At 52.7% G+C, this 17,545-nt stretch overlaps 4 protein-coding genes and 1 pseudogene across 5 annotated transcripts, besides 1 other annotated feature; 4 read left to right on the top strand and 1 right to left on the bottom strand.

Moving 5' to 3' along the window:
- Positions 1-89: 89 nt before the first annotated feature.
- NCS54_01263400 (HTH TFE/IIEalpha-type domain-containing protein) lies at positions 90-1,445 on the top strand (the record flags this gene model as incomplete). Its single annotated transcript, XM_053157861.1, has 3 exons — positions 90-184; positions 241-336; positions 389-1,445. 3 exons carry the CDS (start codon positions 90-92, stop codon positions 1,443-1,445), a joined length of 1,248 nt encoding a protein of 415 aa, XP_053013836.1.
- A 4,870-nt stretch (positions 1,446-6,315) lies between these two features.
- On the top strand, positions 6,316-8,255 carry NCS54_01263300 (annotated as a pseudogene). The gene is made up of 3 exons: positions 6,316-7,225; positions 7,274-7,453; positions 7,510-8,255.
- Positions 6,316-8,255: a sequence feature.
- A 968-nt stretch (positions 8,256-9,223) lies between these two features.
- NCS54_01263200 (Hypothetical protein) lies at positions 9,224-9,788 on the top strand (the record flags this gene model as incomplete). Its single annotated transcript, XM_053157860.1, has 3 exons — positions 9,224-9,258; positions 9,315-9,472; positions 9,532-9,788. 3 exons carry the CDS (start codon positions 9,224-9,226, stop codon positions 9,786-9,788), a joined length of 450 nt encoding a protein of 149 aa, XP_053013835.1.
- Positions 9,789-10,046: 258 nt separating this feature from the next.
- NCS54_01263100 (Hypothetical protein) lies at positions 10,047-11,702 on the bottom strand (the record flags this gene model as incomplete). The annotated part of the gene is made up of 1 exon (XM_053157859.1): positions 10,047-11,702. The coding sequence occupies one exon, from the start codon at positions 11,700-11,702 to the stop codon at positions 10,047-10,049; it is 1,656 nt and encodes a 551-aa protein (XP_053013834.1).
- A 1,210-nt stretch (positions 11,703-12,912) lies between these two features.
- Positions 12,913-17,151, top strand: NCS54_01263000 (Hypothetical protein; the record flags this gene model as incomplete). The annotated part of the gene is made up of 2 exons (XM_053157858.1): positions 12,913-13,267; positions 13,325-17,151. 2 exons carry the CDS (start codon positions 12,913-12,915, stop codon positions 17,149-17,151), a joined length of 4,182 nt encoding a protein of 1,393 aa, XP_053013833.1.
- Between the last annotated feature and the right edge of the window lie 394 nt (positions 17,152-17,545).

Below are 17,545 nucleotides of genomic sequence, written 5' to 3'. Positions count from 1 at the left end.
CGATCCGATTGAAATCCTCGATAACACCCTATTCTCCGTCTGCGCAAATCCTTCCAGAGGCGACTATCCTGCGATTCGCGACCGACACCATGGATCTCGCAGTCACTCTCATCAAGTCCGTGATGCGGGCTTTCTACCAAACTCGCGACATACTTGTCATCGATGCGCTTATCCTCCATGAGGCGTATGTCTCTCGATCTGGAGAAGTGTGAGGCTCCTGCTAATGTGGTGTGGTGGCAGGCTGAGAGATGATGACCTGGCCTACCTGATGGCTATCAATACAAAGGACCTCCACAAGATCTGCGGCAAGCTGCGTGAAGATAGATTCTTGACTGTGTATGGGATCTCCAGTCTTGAGGGGAAACAAAGCCACTGACTGTTGGTGCAGGCACACGCGATCAGAACTACGAGAAGGAAACCCGAGACCGAGCAATCGAACTTGGTACTATATCAATTATCGAAATACCATTGACGCGATCAAATGGCGCGTCTACACGATCGACAAGGAGGTGCAGGGCACCACGCAAGTGGCCAGCGAGAAGAAGGAATACTTTTGCTCATTCTGCAAAGCGGAGTGGACAGCCATGGAGGTCTTGGACAACGTTGGTCCGGATGGCTTCCTGTGCCATCGCTGCCACCATACGCTCACGTTTGAAGCAGACCGAACTTCAACCGGTCATGAGCAGTCGACTCGCCTCAACAACCAGTTCAAGTTCATCAGCGAGCTCCTGCCCAAGATCGACGCAGTCCACATCCCAGAATGCGACTTTGATCGTGCCTTTGCCAACGCTCGCCCGGTGAAGCGAGATGCGACACATCAGCGTGCCCAAACCGTCGCGGCGGACGCCGGCGCAAACCGACCCATGGCGGTCAAGGGCTTGACAAATACTGGGCCTCAGTCTATCGCAGTTAATATCTCGACTTCTGATGGGCCAACAGATGCTGAAAAGGCGGCGGAGCAAGCGCGCAAAGAAAAGATTGCCAAGCAAAACGCGCTGCCATCCTGGATGTCCAACAGTACAGTCACCGGAGAGTCATTCTCGGCAACTGCTACACCAGGCACTACCACGACTATCAAGAAGGAGGCCGCTGCAAACTCATCACTTGCTGCTGCACCTGACACCAAGGCTACCACTCAGATTGATGATATCTTTGAGAAGCTCAAAGCAGAACAAGCTGCAGAACGGGCTCGGGAAGAGGACGAATTCGGATCTGAGGAAGAAGACGAGGACGAAGATGAGTTTGAAGACGTGCCACCAACGGGTAACGTGTCCAGCCGGGACACTCCTGTCACGCCAGCAATCAAGCGAGAAGCGACTGCAGACGGAGACAACTCGGATGAGCGACAAGCGAAACGAGTCAAGGTTGAGCCTGAGCCAGTGGTCAAAAAGGAAGAAGAGGAAGATGAGGACAGCGAAGAAGAGATTGAGTTTGAGGATGTATAAAAGGCGCAAATTTGCATACGCCAATGGGATTTTTCTCATTTCTAGAGGCTACAAGTGCTTGCCATGTTCAGGCTGGCTTGATGTTTTAATAACGATTTGTCCACGGGGGTGGATGGATCTCAAGGACTGGCGAGAATGGATCCATTGAGACGGGAGAGAACCAGCCAGATTGGTATTAAAAGCCCGCGAGGGTAGGGACATGATACTGTGTTGCTATGGATGATTGCACAGGGACACGGCAGAGGGCGCAAAGACTACTATAGACAATATGAATCAAGAAGCCACAACTCCTCCTTCCACCTTGACAAGACGAGACTACCAACCCGTGCGATGGGGGTTTCAGGGCATTCTATTCACACTATATCATAAAGCCTGCCTATTCACGATAACATGCTTTCAAAGAGGAATAATTGATAATTATACACGCCTATTATGATATTGCAATAGCTCTTCGCAGTTTATTATTATATGGTCCTCTTACAATTTGTAGTAAGATGGATGTTGTGTTGTGTTCCTATCCTAACGCCAGAACGTTATCCTAACATATCGAATCCCCCGTGGCCCTCGATCATTTCCTGTAATATCTTGAAGGGCTCTCCCACATCGGTTCCTTGCAATTCCTCCCAGTTGAATCTTCCCAGGGCAACATCATACACCTGCTCTATGTGACCTGTCTCTCCTCACTTGTCTCAGAGCTTGAACGCTAAATGAATGTGTGAGAATTATCTCCCGTCGAGTGACGCTGTTCACCCTTCAGAGTGGCTGAATAAGCGGGGTCGAGAAAGTCGTCCATGTGGTCTTCGATACATACATGCCTTGGTGTACAGGTGCCGTTATGAAAAGCTGTCTCTCGCTGCTCTTCCTGGGTATATATAACAAATGCCTTTCGTCCACTCACAGTAGTAGAAGACTCTATCTCCGACGTTAGACTTGCAGTATGACCCGCCCTCCTTGTCGTGCAAGAGACAGAGGCTACATCTCGTGTGATTGAGTTGTTTGACCATAAACCCTGTCTCGGGAGCTGCATTGGCAAAGCTGTATAGCTTTGGATCGCAGAACCAGGGGGCAATATTTCCTCCACAACAACCAACTCCTCTCTGTCCAGATTAGCAATGATGACTTGAGTCGACAATTGTGATACATACTGATAAATCTATGCCACTTTGAGTTTCCGAGTGCTCCGGTGTTGCCGCTCTCTAGGTTCGAGACGGACATCCAAGGTCAAGACCGCGTGCTTGCTGTCCGCCGATTCGTCACCCTTTCGGGTGCGTATCACCAGTTTGTGACGCCTGTCTTCTCTACCAGTACGGTAGAGGCCCGGCCAGGTGACTGAAAGAGAGATCAGGCAAGTCGGTCATTTTAGGGGATGCACCGGCGACGGTAAGACTCGGCAGGTGATGAAGCTGTAAATGGGGCGAAGGAATGGGGGGCATGACAATAACCTCTTCTCTAGGGTGTCCAGCGACTTTTATTCACTCTAGATCTCTGGCTCGTGTTGATGTTGTGATGATGTGAAGAGAAAGTGAGCCAAGGGGGGGTATGCCAGGAGAAAATATGTAGATTGTGTGCAGAAGCATTGTATATTTTTCTCCCCGTCTCTAGCTTCTACTTGAAAAAGCACCGGGCACACACAGAAGTGATTCATAGTCGAGTTCTCGACAGTGAATCACTGAAGTTATCTGCCAGCTGGCGATAACTGCCAAGCTCTTGCAATTCCTCTCTCATCCTTTTCTTCCTTCAATCTTCTCCTTTCAAGCTTCTTCTTCTCTTATCACAGCAACTCTTGTTTCGGCTCGATTGTTTTCGTGATGCCTCCTATCTGAGGGAAAAGGTACTTGGAGGAACTGGTACTAGAGTCCTGGGAGCAAGTCGAAAAGATGGCGGAGCAGGCTCTTCAGAAGAAGGTCAGGCAATGGGATGCAGAAGCCGAGTCGAGACGTAACCAAAATACAGCACAACGCCGTACACCGGTAAGCCAAACCTTGTGGCTGTTTGCAGATAACCGTCACTCACTGTTCGTCTTTTTTAGCCACGAAAAGCTGCGGACAAGGTGACCAGCCGCAATGAGGAGGAGAAGCGCCCTCGCACTCATCCTCGCCTTCGGAGAATCAACAAGACCAAGGTTAGCAAGCGTCTTCGAGGCTCACAATCAGATTATTCAGAGTTAATAGTATCCCACTGGACAGGTTCGGAAGACAGCGCGCAATGAGGCTCAGCATGAACACCAAACTGTGGCTCCAAACAGCTATGACTTGCCACCAAGTCTCCCGGGCGACCAAGCTTCTCTTGGTGGCATGTCTGAGATCCGTTCCGTTCACGATCCACCAGATGTCAACGACGCCGAGTCTTCACGCAACTGGCTCTGGACACACAACGTCATCGGACGACTCCGGCACCACCCATCAGGAAGCCACACCCGAGAGAGACGTTGACGTTGATATGGACGAATAAAAGATAGCTCTCACGGCCCAGATCGTTCAACAACCCCAGGTGCTTCCCTGCAGGTTAGCTTCATAGGTACCTAAGTAGGTAGAACAAACATACCACAATCGCACCATCCTTTGGAGAACCCTCCCTCAGTCGCGACGCCAATTCTCGTGACTTGCTTCTCTCGATGTATTCAGCGCGGGGTCGGTTCACTTCTTCCCCCTTCCCCCAGAGGAATGGTGCTCCCAGGCGTTCGTCAAAACATCCGCGTCTTCTGTATCTTATCTTCTCTTCTTCCTCATTCTCTCCATCCCCTTGGTTGATATTTCGAGTAGAATCTCTACTCTCATTCAACTCATCTGATGTGGAGCCTGATGAGCCTGTGTCGGACCCCTTCGCCACCAGAAGCCCTATGTTCCATGCTGGGCTTAAGCGATGTGGCAGAGAAGATTTTGTGAAAGCGCTCCCTACGACAGGTATGTCAGCTCCTCTGATGTCTCTAGATACAAGTCTGATATTTCTCTCCAGGGAACAACAAGTCCCGAACCTTGGTGACCTGGAGCGCTTTCTTACACGATACCTAGTCACATCAAGTCCCTCAAAATAAATCGCGACAACAGCGCCATCTCTACAGAACTATGGCCAGCGCACTCTGCTACGCCGTGAGCCACTACATCTGCATGTACCCTTCGTTCAGTCTCGATGCTCGTGATCTGCTTAGACTTGGTACTTATCAGGCCAAAGTGTTTAAAACTAATGTAGTACTGCAGGGGCGCTACTTCAGAGTAAATGATCAGGGACAAGATTCTCGCCAAGGAGAGGGCTCGCGGCAAGAAGATGTGAATCTCATGAACCCAAACCTCACGTCTACTGTGTTGTCAAGCTCCTGACGATTTGAGCTATGCGTGACAGCGCTGTTTCTCATTCGAATTGGGAAAATTACATCGGCACTCTCCTCTGGACCCGCCCGACTTTCTAGTTTTCTGTGTAATAGAGAAGGGGGATATTAGATAGTTTGGACAATTATACTATGACAATCTTTCTGCTGTCCAGATGGGCCAACTGATTCTATCCCGCAGTACTTAACTTGTCAAACTTGGTTGCCCACCTATTCACAAACCATGCAAGTTCAGAACAGCAAAGAGGGTCAACCAACTCTTTTTGAATACACCGAGTAAATTTATACTGAATCGGATGAAATCTTCAGAGATATCATAATAAGTTGTAATATTCTAGAGCTCTTTCATCCATTTTCCCATCCCTCATTGATTGCATTCAGGGGGATAAGCTAACATGTGTGTACCGCCTGGCGTCTTGTTTTCCTCAACCCAAGCCAACCATCCTCGGGGCCAACATCGAAAATGCTCGACTTTCTCAATCATTCTATACATGCCAAGGGCCGCGGTGTTACGCAAGAATATATTAACCACGTCGATACAGTCTGGGTGGCGCGACTTAAAACATCAATAAGTACATTCCCTGGCTAGGGTAGGGATGATGAACAGCAGAAGGCGCAAGGACTACTGTAGATAATATGAGTGAAGGAGCGACAATGGCGGTCTTTGTAGATTAGGTATTCTAATATTCTTTTCAAATTATTACGATATGATTTTCAGGTGATTCAATTCAATTGCAATAAACACATCTACTGGAGGGAACCAACTCTACAGCGGCAGCCACCCTTGCTGCGGGTGATGGAAATGTGACAAGCAACAAAGGTCAAGGCTCCCATGGGCCAACCAAGCATTTGCACTTTCTGTTTGCTACCCGTGAGAGGCCGTCCCCAGGCGTGTGCCGATTGTTTGCTTTTGTCTAGACACCCGTTGGTTCGTCTGTTTCTTATTTCAACGATCGCCACGGTTCTTTAGCATCTGCACAGCCCAACGAGTTTCTCATTTTGGTGTGTGAGCACATGCCATGCCTCTTATTCTTGGTTACACTGTGGGAAGCACGCTACACGCCCATTTCGTCTTCTTTTCCATTCCCTGAATTAATGGCGGAAACCAGCTCTTATTTATTATGTGGGATCCCTTTAGGCGACGAAGTCGAGCACCATAACCATGATAGGATACGTGAATGGATACACACCATCACTGGAGAGGGGGATCTCCAATCATCCCAAGAGAGGGGCACCTTCTCGCAAGAGAGCGACAACTCCTCCTCCCACCTCGACCCGACGAGCAGTTCGCGCCACAAAGCTAGCTACAGCAAAGAATCCAACGACACTTCTACTGCCCAAACAACCCTCCCAGGTGAACAACAAGAGACCGGCCAGCAATCATCGCTGAGCGAGCGCCCAAGTACGCGCAATAGAAAGGCGAAGTCGAAACTGAAGCTTAGATTGTACCGTGAATCCCTCGATGAACGAGCCAAACGTCTAGGGAAATGGCCGGCCGTCAAGCATACCCCTCCACAAAGTGTTCCTAACCATTCTGATACAAGCGCCATCAATCGCCCAGAGCTCTCATCTACATCGCCCATCGAGCTCGACCAGAGCGACACTAGCAGCTTTGTCATGGCCCCCGACTTTCCACGCATCTTTTTGCTTTCGACGCGCCTCAGCGTCAACGAGTTACACGAGCTCGAGAACCAAACCCCGACGTTGACATATGACATCAACGAGGCTAACGTTGTGGTGGGCAATATCTCGCAAACGCAGCGCGCCAAGTTCGAACTGAGGAAGGCGAAACTCGAGACTGTGCCCATCGAAAGCCCACAGATACGTGACAACAAGTCTCAGCAAACGTACACAACCGCCAGCACGCAAGAGAGGGATCTCGAAGATGCTCCCAGCTCAAAGCGGAGAAGAGTTGCTGAGCCATTGACACCAAATGATAGTGATATTATCAAGGTTGTCAAACTGGCATGGCTGAAGGACTCTTTTGAACATGGAACTGTTTTGCCCGTGGAAAAGTATCTCCTGTACCAAGGCAAGAAGGTCTCGCAAAGAGATGCGACGTCAGCATCAGCCACAATCCAACATTCTTCAACAACAAGCATACTAGAGCGAGCCAGACAAGACCAACAAGCGCAACCACCGAGCAATTCACCTCGTGATCGATCCAAACATCGTTCTCATACTTCAGCAACCTCAACTGATCGTGTACCCAGCTTGCTTCATCAGACAACTTCGGAGCATGATATCACATTGCCTTTATTCCCCGATTTCCTTGAAACGCCCTATTCTTGTCAGCGGCCTACGCCGATGAACCCGCCTAATGAGGCCTTCATCGAGGCCTTGATCAAGGTCAGGACCATTCGTCAACTTCAAGGCGACGAGGTTGGTGTCAGGGCGTACTCTACTTCTATTGCGACTGTATCGGCGTATCCACACAAGTTGCAGAACACACACGGTGAGTCTCACCCTGCCAAGCAATATTGCACAGCTAAACGCCCTATAGAAGTAGAGCGATTGCCGGGCTGCGGTGCTAAGATTGCCGAGCTTTGGCGTGAGTGGAATGAGACAGGGGAGTTGACGGAGGTTCGTAAAGCTGACGCAGATCCTATGATCTCTGTACTCAGACTCTTCTACAATATCTGGGGAGTTGGAGACACGACGGCACGCGAGTTTTACCGCAAGGGTCAGCATACAAGGCATAGTTCCTGAGGATTAAAATCGAAGGCTGACGGACTATAGGATGGCGAGATCTAAATGACCTTGTCGATTTTACTTGGGACTCGCTCAGCCGCTCCCAGCAGGTTGGGGTCAAGTTCTATGACGAATTTCTACTCAAGATCCCACGAGACGAAGTTGAATCTATCGGAGCCGTCATACTGAAGCATGCGCGTGAGATTGACGCTGGCTTTGAGATGATTATTGCGGGAGGATATCGACGAGGCAAGTTGCAGTGTGGTGACATTGATGTCATTTTGAGCCACCGGGACGAAAACAAGACACTGAGAGTTGTGAACACGTTGATTCAGAGCCTTGAGCAAGCTCAATTTATCACGCACAACCTCGTAATGTCGCTCCACAACAGCGAGCGAGGACAGCGGCCAGTGTCATGGAAGGGCGAGGGCGCAAGCGGGTCAGGCTTTGATACCCTGGATAAGGCGATGGTTGTATGGCAAGACCCGAGCCAAGAGGGCGCACCACATCGACGAGTCGACATCATCATCAGTCCATGGAAAACGGTAGGATGCGCGCTTTTAGGCTGGAGCGGCGGAACAACGTTCCAACGAGACCTCCGACGGTACTGTAAGAAGGTGAAGGGGCTCAAATTTGATAGTAGCGGCGTCCGGCGTAGGTCTGATGGGATGTGGGTGGATCTGGAGAAGGGCCCCGCTGGAGACGGAGCTCCGGATATGGAGACTGCGGAACGGAGGGTGTTTGAAGGACTCGGGCTGACGTGGCGACCGCCCGAGGAGAGATGCACCGGGTGAGGCGGGGCGGAGGTGTGGGGCCCGGCGCCGAGAACTCGGCCGGAGTCAGTGAGAGACACACAAGACATTTAGACGGCTATTTGAACTCGTATGTTTGCCCTGCACTCTTGGGTTTCCAGTTACTCTGTCTCGTTCCTATTAGATCATGCTATCCGTCTCGTGTCCTGTGCCTACTACGTAGTACATGACTCGTGAAATCGGGCATGAATAGTTGCGGACTTTGGGACGGAGTTGCGGACTTTGAGTCGAGCCCGCTTAACAGAAAACAAGCGCCACAGAACAAATCGGAAACTTGGCCGGAATTCAGTTAGGCCGTCGGCACAACCTTGCCGCTTCCGTCAGGGGCCACTTGGAGGCAACCGTGTGGGATATGGCGCTTGGCGCTTGAAACCCCCCCGTCGTCTGGAGCCAGAGACTGGAGCTAAGAGGAGTTGGCGATTATCTAACGTCCGAATTCCTTTTGGGACCAATGGCCGCTTACATGAGAGCTGAGTAACAAGCCTTCTTTTGCATCGGTAGGAGGGGTTATTTCCCCAGCCTCAGCTCATACTCATGATCGGGGCATCGGGCGGAGCGGGTCTCACGTCGGCATCTCGCCTGTAACCCCCTTTTTTCGTAGGCGACGATCCGACGACGTACCATCCAATGCGGCACGGAGCAGGTTTGATACGACGCGTAGAGCGAAAAACGAGTGTTTCGTGCATTACCAGCCAGACATTGGCTGACCCCGTAGCATTTTCTGTGGCTTTCCCTTCTGGGTGGAGCTTCCCGGGGCTGGCCCGCTCCGGGAGATCTTGGTCCACGCGGACCCAAGTTTTGCAAGCTGGCGAATATTTAAGGCTGGGAGACCACGTAACTATCTCGAGACTGTTTAACCTGTACACACAACTTTCTGAAACATCAATCCCATCTCTTGACCTTGTAGAACCTCCTTCTTCTCCAACTAGCAACAACTATCAATCGCCATCATGCCTCCCACCATCCAACTTCCTGAGGAGTACGGGTAAGGATAGCTTCATCTTCAACAGTCAAACAAAACTCAACTAACACGGCCTCAAGCTACGTCCTCGTCGCCGCCACCTCCACCTTCTTCATCAACAGTCTCCACGTGGTGCTCACAAGCAAGGCCCGCAAGGCCAGCGGCCTCAAGTACCCCATCCCCTACGCCAGCAATGAGTTGGCCGAGAAGAATGACCTCGCCTACAAGTTCAACTGCGGTACGTTGTGACAAACTCTTACATCTCACTCCGAAGCCCTCTTACTGATCCTTCTCTAGCCCAACGATCTCACGCCAACTTTACTGAGAACCAAATCTCCTTCCTCGGTGCTCTCCTCATCTCTGGCCTACGCTTCCCCGTGGCCGCCGCTGCTATCGGCGGCGGTTGGGCTCTCTCCCGTGTCATCTATGCCGTTGGCTACTCGGCGGGTGGCCCCCAAGGAAGAATGCGAGGATCCATTGGAAGCTTCCTCTGTGACACCATCCTCAAGTTCATGGCCGCCTACACCTCCATCAGCTACATTCTGGGCCAATAAGTAAGGGAGGGCTGTTGCAAAAAGAGACCATGGTGTTGTTTCAATATTACTTGATTCCGTGTAAGAATAGGCCACCCACAATATTCCTGCGCCATTTTCCCCAAGTCCTGCCTTGTGTAGTGACCAATGGACGCCCCAATCTTTGTACCTTGTAGCATGACATAAACAAAACCGAGAGTTCATGACCTATAACCGCCTGTGTTCCGAACCCATACGTTGCATATCCGTTCCCCTTGAACCAAGAGTTCAGTCTTACCATTATCTCCGCATCCTTCTCCTCCTGAGCTCCTGACTAAATTGAACATCCTCCTCGCCAGCGGGCACAGCCTGTTTCTCATTCGCCTTTGCCCTGTGGTGCTTCTCGGCCTCCGGGAACCACTCGATTCCATTGTTTCCAAGGAGATAATCACCGTAGTACTTCATCGCGTTGAAAATCTCCTCTCCCGTTGGAATAATATGTTCCTTGGGCAACAGAAAGCCGTAGCTACCTGTATCCCGAAGCTTGAGTTGGTAGCTGTAATGAGCTCTCATCTCGTGGTAGAACCAGTCGACTGCGGATCCGCCACCGGACTCGATGCGAGACCAGAAATGGCCCCCGCTGGATTCTCGTGCTGATACAGCACCCTCGCATGCTGAGGTCACTGTATATGACTCTCCATTCGAGAGCCGGATCGACTTGGCAATGCCTGCTGCGAGTTCCTCGAGGTTCTCCAGGTTTGGTGGATCGACCGAGCAGGTATAAGAATAGGGGTATAGAATCTGCTGGGAGTAAGAGTGCAGATCAATCAGGCCGACGAATCGAACGTTGTTATTCCACGACGCATTACGCGCCCAGTCAGCAATCTGGACAGCTTCAGTCGCCTGGAAAGGCTTCTCTCCTCCGTAGCTCTCAGAGCATGGGTCGCGCTGAATCCGTGAACCATCCCATTCATATCCATAAGCGCGGTCCAAGTCCAGTCCACGGCAAAATTGGAGGTTCGTCTGTTGTCTCGTCTTGCGCCAGAGCCGGTCAATGTGCCATGTGTACTCGAAGCCATCAGGGTTGGCGATTGGTAAAAACACAATGTCAAACTCGTCAAGTAGCTTGGTGATCATCCGCTCCTTGCCGTAGCTTGTGATGAAAGACCAAGCCAGATAGTTGACAGTACTGGTCGAGATCCACTCGCGGGCATGGGAGCCACCCATAACCATGATCGTCTTCCTCTTCGGCGCATCGGGTTCAAGTACTGGAACACCGACACGAAGGGCAGGAATGTCGCGCCCCTCGTAAGACTTGCCAATGTTCATATATTCCACATATGACGGGAACATGGCCTCAAGCAGACGCATCCAGCGGACCACCACCGCCAGCGGCTGGTAATCCTGGAAAAAGAGGTTGTCACCAGGCGACAAATTAGTCTTGACCATGGGGGCAACAGTCTGAGGGTCGGAGCGCGTAGGGTTGCCATCGGATGGGAGAGAGTTGTAGACCGCGGCGGCCAAGTCGGGGATCAGAGTAGAATGCGAAGTGTGAAGCGACTTGGGGAGTAGGCTGAGCAGAGCGCCGACCTCATCGCTGTGCATTCGAATGTCGACGTAGTCTTCGGTAAACGCCCATACATCAAGGAATAGTCGAGCAGCGGCATCGGCGAGGGCACCCTCCTCGTGGGAAGTAGTGACATTGAAACGAAGGACGAGCTGGTTGGCATACTGGGCGCGGAATTGGTTCAGGATGGGCGGCTGGTTGCTATCCTTGGTGGGGTGTCGCCCGAATATGAACTCGATCGCATTATCGCGAAGCTTCGTGAGGAAAGGAAATAGTCGAGTATTTGTCTTATCGGCGTGGGAATTAAGGCTGGCCCGTTGAGTATCGATGCCGGCGGCGTCGGAGGCCTGCACCAGCAACAATGCTGCAGCGAGGAGCTTCAACTTCATATTTGACACGGGGAGCGCAGTCGGCGCGGCCGATTGATATTTCTTAATAAAAGTACCCGATGCTGAGGATTACCGAGCCCTCGGCAAGGGGAGTGATAAGTTGGATATGAGAGGCGATGGATGATCAAGTATGATGTCGTAGTGGAATCGGAGATGGGTCGTGGTCGCTGGATGCACAGCCTCAAGAGCAGGTACCTCTGCGCAAGGGTGGAATAGGTACAGTGCGAGATTTACCAGAGCCACGGCCGACCTGCCCCTCTGTAAGCGCTTAGGTCCGTCCTTGGTCCTCTCCCATTCTCTCCCTCCTGCGAGTTTCCCACTCAGGAGCAGGAGGAGAACCAACTGGCATGATGCCGTCGTCCGGAGAGCGGGGGCCTCTCGCTTGGGCTCAGCTTCCTGTCCCGCTTAGGTACCCAGGTGGTGGTGGTTGTGGTGAAAAGAAATGGATGTCTGGATGATCACCGAGACTTAAGATTGCTCTGATCTCTCACGGCAAGCTAAGTCCTAAGCGAATAGTTTCAACAGCCTCATTAAAATGGCGAACATCACCGTTAATGTCACCGCATGCTGCAACCGATACGCACTGAAATTGTCGGATTCCGCGGACAGGAATTCGACTTGGAACACCAGCCAAGCATTCTTTGCTTACTGTTGCCAACCGCTAAGATTGCACGGAGACGCGCCATCATCAGGTCCCCAAAAACGCTCGCCCTAGGACTGGACGATGACACACATGCACTGTGCACCAGCCACATCAACAACCTGAGGGACTAGCGCGCAAAAGCCTTTTACAGTGGGCCTTTCAGGTACCTCCCAGCCACATGGGATCCAGTGGGCTGGCACTGTACATGGGAGTCTAGCAGGCGTTGGGCCAATTGAGGCTGTAAAGTGGCCCAGCCCCTGGGCCCTTGTGGGAAGGCGCTGCATCAGGGTACCAGAGTGATCAAAGACAACTCGGAGCATCGACGACCACGAGCCTCGCGATCCCGCCCGCACTCGTCATCTCTCCCCTTGCTATCCGCACTTTCCCATCATATCATCGCCATCAACGCGCTGGAGCTGCCTCAATGATACCCGCCGCGCCTGGGTCAAGACTCTAGCTCGGTAGGTCGTCAGACGCCTGCCGCCCTGCCACGCTCTCTTGCCAAACGCCGCCTGGATCGATCTCGACAACGCCCGGGCTGGCCGCGTACCATGAGCAGTCGCCGCCATGCCTTTCCTACGCCGCCGCGGCAACATGGCCAGTGAGACCGATATACGCCGTCATACCTTCTTTGCGTCCAGCACTTCCGGCGACCTCCCTCCTCCGCTACCCTCCCAACCCGAACAGACCGATGATAATGATGACGGTCCCAACGAGCAGCATGCCCACCCCCAGCCTGCCGACGAATCAACCAACAACCGCCCAGAAAGCCGTCCCGAAAGCCGTCCGGATACCCCCCCAATCCAGGAAGAGAATAGCAAGCATCGTCGCTTCTCTGTCCTTCGCTTCCGCAATGCTTCCGACTCCCAGTTGTCTCTTCGAGCGAAGCAGCAAGCTGAGAAGCCCCCTCCACTACCGCGACGTAACCATCCCTCCTTCCTCTGGTAGATATAGATATAGTTGGCTGACGTTGACCTAGCACCCGAGATCATCACCACTGCTCCTACCAACGACTTCAATGGACCTAAGAAGAAACCGTCCCGCATGAGCTTGGGCGCCAAGTTTCGCCGTTCGACAGACATACCTCGTGATGACGATAGTTCCAACCGTGCTTTAGGGCGCCAGAGGACACTTCGCAAATCTTTTACAGACGAGAGGCGCCGTCCTGCGCTCGAAACACTGGAGGAACCAGAGTCTCCCCGACCCTCTACAACGGCTACGCATAGCAGTCCTAACGGGACCGTGCTGACGCCTCCGGGAAACCGACCATCCGAGTCGTCACGATCGGATGCCAGTTCCAACGATCGCCTGTCCCACCAGAGTTCCTCGTACCAAAGTCCCGAGACGACCCCCAAAAAATCCACTGGACGCTTCAAATTGCGGAGGGCCAAGAAGCCACCGGAACCACTCTTCCCCTTCGCGCATCTCCAACAAAGAGGAAGGGCACCCCCTGGGATATCCTCCGTGTCCTCCCTTGGTATCTCCGCCACTCCGCGCCCGGCGTCCGCACAAAGCGGCGGAACGGCTGGGGGAAGTACCACCAAGGGCGAACAGAGCCATCGACCAACCCAGTCGCCTGGGGGGAACTTGTTCGCACCCGGAGGAGATCAGTCGGGACATTCCTCTCCAACCAGGGGTAATCTTTTGCGAGGCAGGTCCTCGACCATGAGTTCCATGGGCCGCGACTCAACCGACGATCATCTTTTACCTCCGACAACTCGCACATCGTCTTCTACTGGCCGAAAAAGCTTTGGCGACTTGTTTGGGTTAAGCCGCTTGCGCCAGAATTCCGAGCTTAGTCGCCAGGGCACTCTGACGCCAACAACACCCGGATCGATTGGATCTAAAAACAATTCATTGCAACTCGCAAGAGAATCATTCGTTCTCCCAGAGCGCCGAGAAGACGAGTCAGCAGCCAAGTATCTCGTCCGCGTCGAAGATGTTGCCAGCCGAGGCATCATTGCCGCTACCCTTTCGAAAAGCGCAGACACATTCATGACATCTGTCTTGAGGAGTTACATGCGCAGCTTTAGCTTCTTCGGCGACCCCATGGACATGGCGATTCGCAAGTTGCTCATGGAGGCTGAGTTGCCCAAAGAGACACAGCAGATTGACCGGTGTCTGCAAGCCTTTGCGAATCGCTACCATGAGTGCAACCCGGGGATTTACTCATCTCCAGACCAGGCCTATTTCATTGCATTTTCCTTACTCATCCTTCATACTGACGTTTTCAACAAGAACAACAAGCACAAGATGCAAAAAGCGGATTACTTGAAGAACACGCACGGGGAGGGCATTTTTGACGACATTTTGGAATGCTTTTATGACAACATCACTTATACCCCCTTTATCCATGTTGAAGACGAGTTGGACGTAAATGGCGACCGCTTTGCTTCACACAAATCGAGGCGAAACCCTCTGATCTCATCGACAAGCAACGACCCTACTAAACGGGCCATCAAGGAGCCCATAGATCCATATACAGTGATTCTAGAAGGAGCCATGGATGCTCTGAGGCCAAACCTGAAAGACGCGATGGACCTGGAGGACCACTACAACTACCTAGGCACAGCAACCAGCCTGAACCTCAAGGACCTCCAAAAGACCTTCTTCAGGACCGGTGTGCTGCAGATTGTGTCAGCTCGATCCCGTCCGGATGCTTTCATGACGGAGCAGACAGCGACGAACCCCGCAGAAGCTCACCCTGGCATCGTTGATATCAAGGTGACCAAGGTCGGCCTCCTATGGCGCAAGGATGCGAAGAAGCGCAAGGCACGCTCTCCCTGGCAAGAATGGGGTGCCATTCTCACAGGGGCTCAGCTCTACTTCTTCCGCAATACAGGCTGGGTCAAATCTCTGATGCACCAATACGAGAATCACATCAAGGCCGGCCATGACGGCATCCCGCTGATATTCCAACCACCGCTGGAGGAGTTCAAACCGGACGCACTGATGTCGACTCACGGTGCCGTTGCTCTGCAGGACGGGACATACAAGAAGCACAAGAATGCGTTTGTCTACGTGCGACAGGGGGGCTTGGAAGAGGTGCTCCTGGCGGACAATGAGGAGGAGATGAACGATTGGCTCGCCAAGCTCAACTACGCTGCGGCTTTCCGCACAACGGGAGTCAAAATGCGGGGGGTCATCGGTGGGAATTATGACGGACAGGGCCGAAGAGGCATGCGACGGCTTGACAGCTCTGACGCTGCCACGCTCATTCAAACACCGACAGGACCTGTCTCGATTGCTCGGAGCCGGATAGACCATAAGATGGCGGAAGATATCTCGGCTGCTAGGCGAGACGTCATGCGACAGAAGATTGCCGAGGCGAATGAGAGCCTGCAAGAGGCCCAGAAGCAACTGGACGATCAGCTCAGAAATGCGCGCCATCTGCAGATCCTTGCGCCTATCCAACCGAGGACGAGAGAGCAGCTCCTGTCGGCTGCAGCTCGCATGTCTGCACAGTTGAAGTGGACTCGCCAAGAGATCTGGAAATGCAAGTGTCATCGTGACATTCTGATCCAGGATCTTGAAGAGGAGCACCCGACCCCGGAGTATACCCCAACCCAACAGCAGTCCAACCGGCTTCCTCATAGGACTGGTTCGCCTACTCCGCGCTCTAATACTACACGCAGGGGATCGCGAGGAACGCATCATTCCACAAGCGATGCCAGCCCTCGAACGCCAACAGAGCCTCAGGCCGTTCACATCCCCCATCCAGCCGAAGTCACGGAGGATGTGGACTCGCCCCTGGACCAGGTGTTCCAGACGCCCCCTCAAAGTGCCACTCGCCGTCGCCATAGCTCGCGGGATCTCACATTTACTCGACCGGAGGCTGGCAGCACAAGGCACGGCTCTATCTCGAGTATTGCGCAATCCCCTGTGAAATCGCTCCCCTCAACTCCACAAGCGAAGCCGCCGTCATCGCATGACGAACGAGCTAGCAAGCCCTCGCGGCAGTCAGAGCACGGCAGTCAGCACGACCCTGACGCTGATGAGCGAGATTTCTTGGAGCAGGCTGGCCTTCTTGAATCGCGACCCAGTCGTGACCCTTCGGACAAGGCAACCATGTCGACGGGTGCAGACGGAACCGTCGAGCGTGGGACTTCTATTGACAAGGGTGACAGGAGCAAGATCCGCCGAAGTCTTCAGCGAACCCTTAGAGAGGGCGCTGGGCATCTCTCGCACCATCGCAACAGCAGGCGAGGTAGAGAGGTCACAGGATCAGCAGAGGAGTCGGGACAGGACCAACAGCTATCCAGAGGGACAGGCAGCTTTGTGGTCCATGGCAAGAAGGCATCTGTCATCAATTTCGGTGATGGACTACAGAACATGTCCCAAGACGAGAAGATCCGCGCTCGAAAGCAATCGCAGCAGCAGGAACCGCCATTGTCGCCTATGCCTAGTGGTCCTGAGGATGATGACTTTTACTCAGCTGTTGGCGTGCCAATGGAATCACACGAACGGAGAGGGTCAGTCGCGAGTGCAAGCACGGCTACTGCCAGAAGCTTCCGAGAGCTTCACAGGAAGTACTCGACCGCACAAGCAGCTAGAAGCACTTCGGCTGGCGGAAGACTGACGATCCCCTCGGACACTGAAAGCGAGGTTGCAGTCAGTTTCTCCGATGGGCGGCGAAGCCCCCTGCCCCCTATTGAAACAGAAACGGATGAGGAAGGTGATGATACCAGTGAGGAAAGGGGTCGGAGCATCAAACGAGACGAGCTGGAGAGCCGCGGCTCGGACGCGGAATCGCTGCAAGGCCTAGAGCAGCGATCCAGCCAGCCCATTCAGCCCGTCAACGCATGATATTAGAAAAGGGAGATAGCGGGAGGCTCTTGTGTGACATGTACTTTGTGTGTATTTAGCGTTCTTTCTTTCTGGGAATGGGCTGTCAGGGGCATTTTGGCTTGGAGCTTTTCCTTCGTTTACCAAGGGCTCAAACAAAGATGGGTGAAAAATGAGTTATTACCAGGGGAGAGACGGCCTTGGTCAGAGGCTCGGTGGTTCCCACAAGATGGTGGACGCCGAGCCGACATGATGAGGATTCATGTGTATTTAGATATTACGGTGTCCCTTGAGCCCGTGTTGTTTTGCTTTGTCGACTGTTGAGCGGGCTTCATGATCTATCTTGGCGGAGCACATATAAAAAGTAAGCGTTAGAATTCCATCACTATCCCCCTTGCTGCATTTACATATACTT

This window comes from Fusarium falciforme, chromosome 10, assembly GCF_026873545.1.
Source record: "Fusarium falciforme chromosome 10, complete sequence".
Classification (NCBI taxonomy): Eukaryota; Fungi; Ascomycota; class Sordariomycetes; order Hypocreales; family Nectriaceae; genus Fusarium; species Fusarium falciforme.
This window is presented reverse-complemented; position numbering and strand designations above follow the sequence as displayed.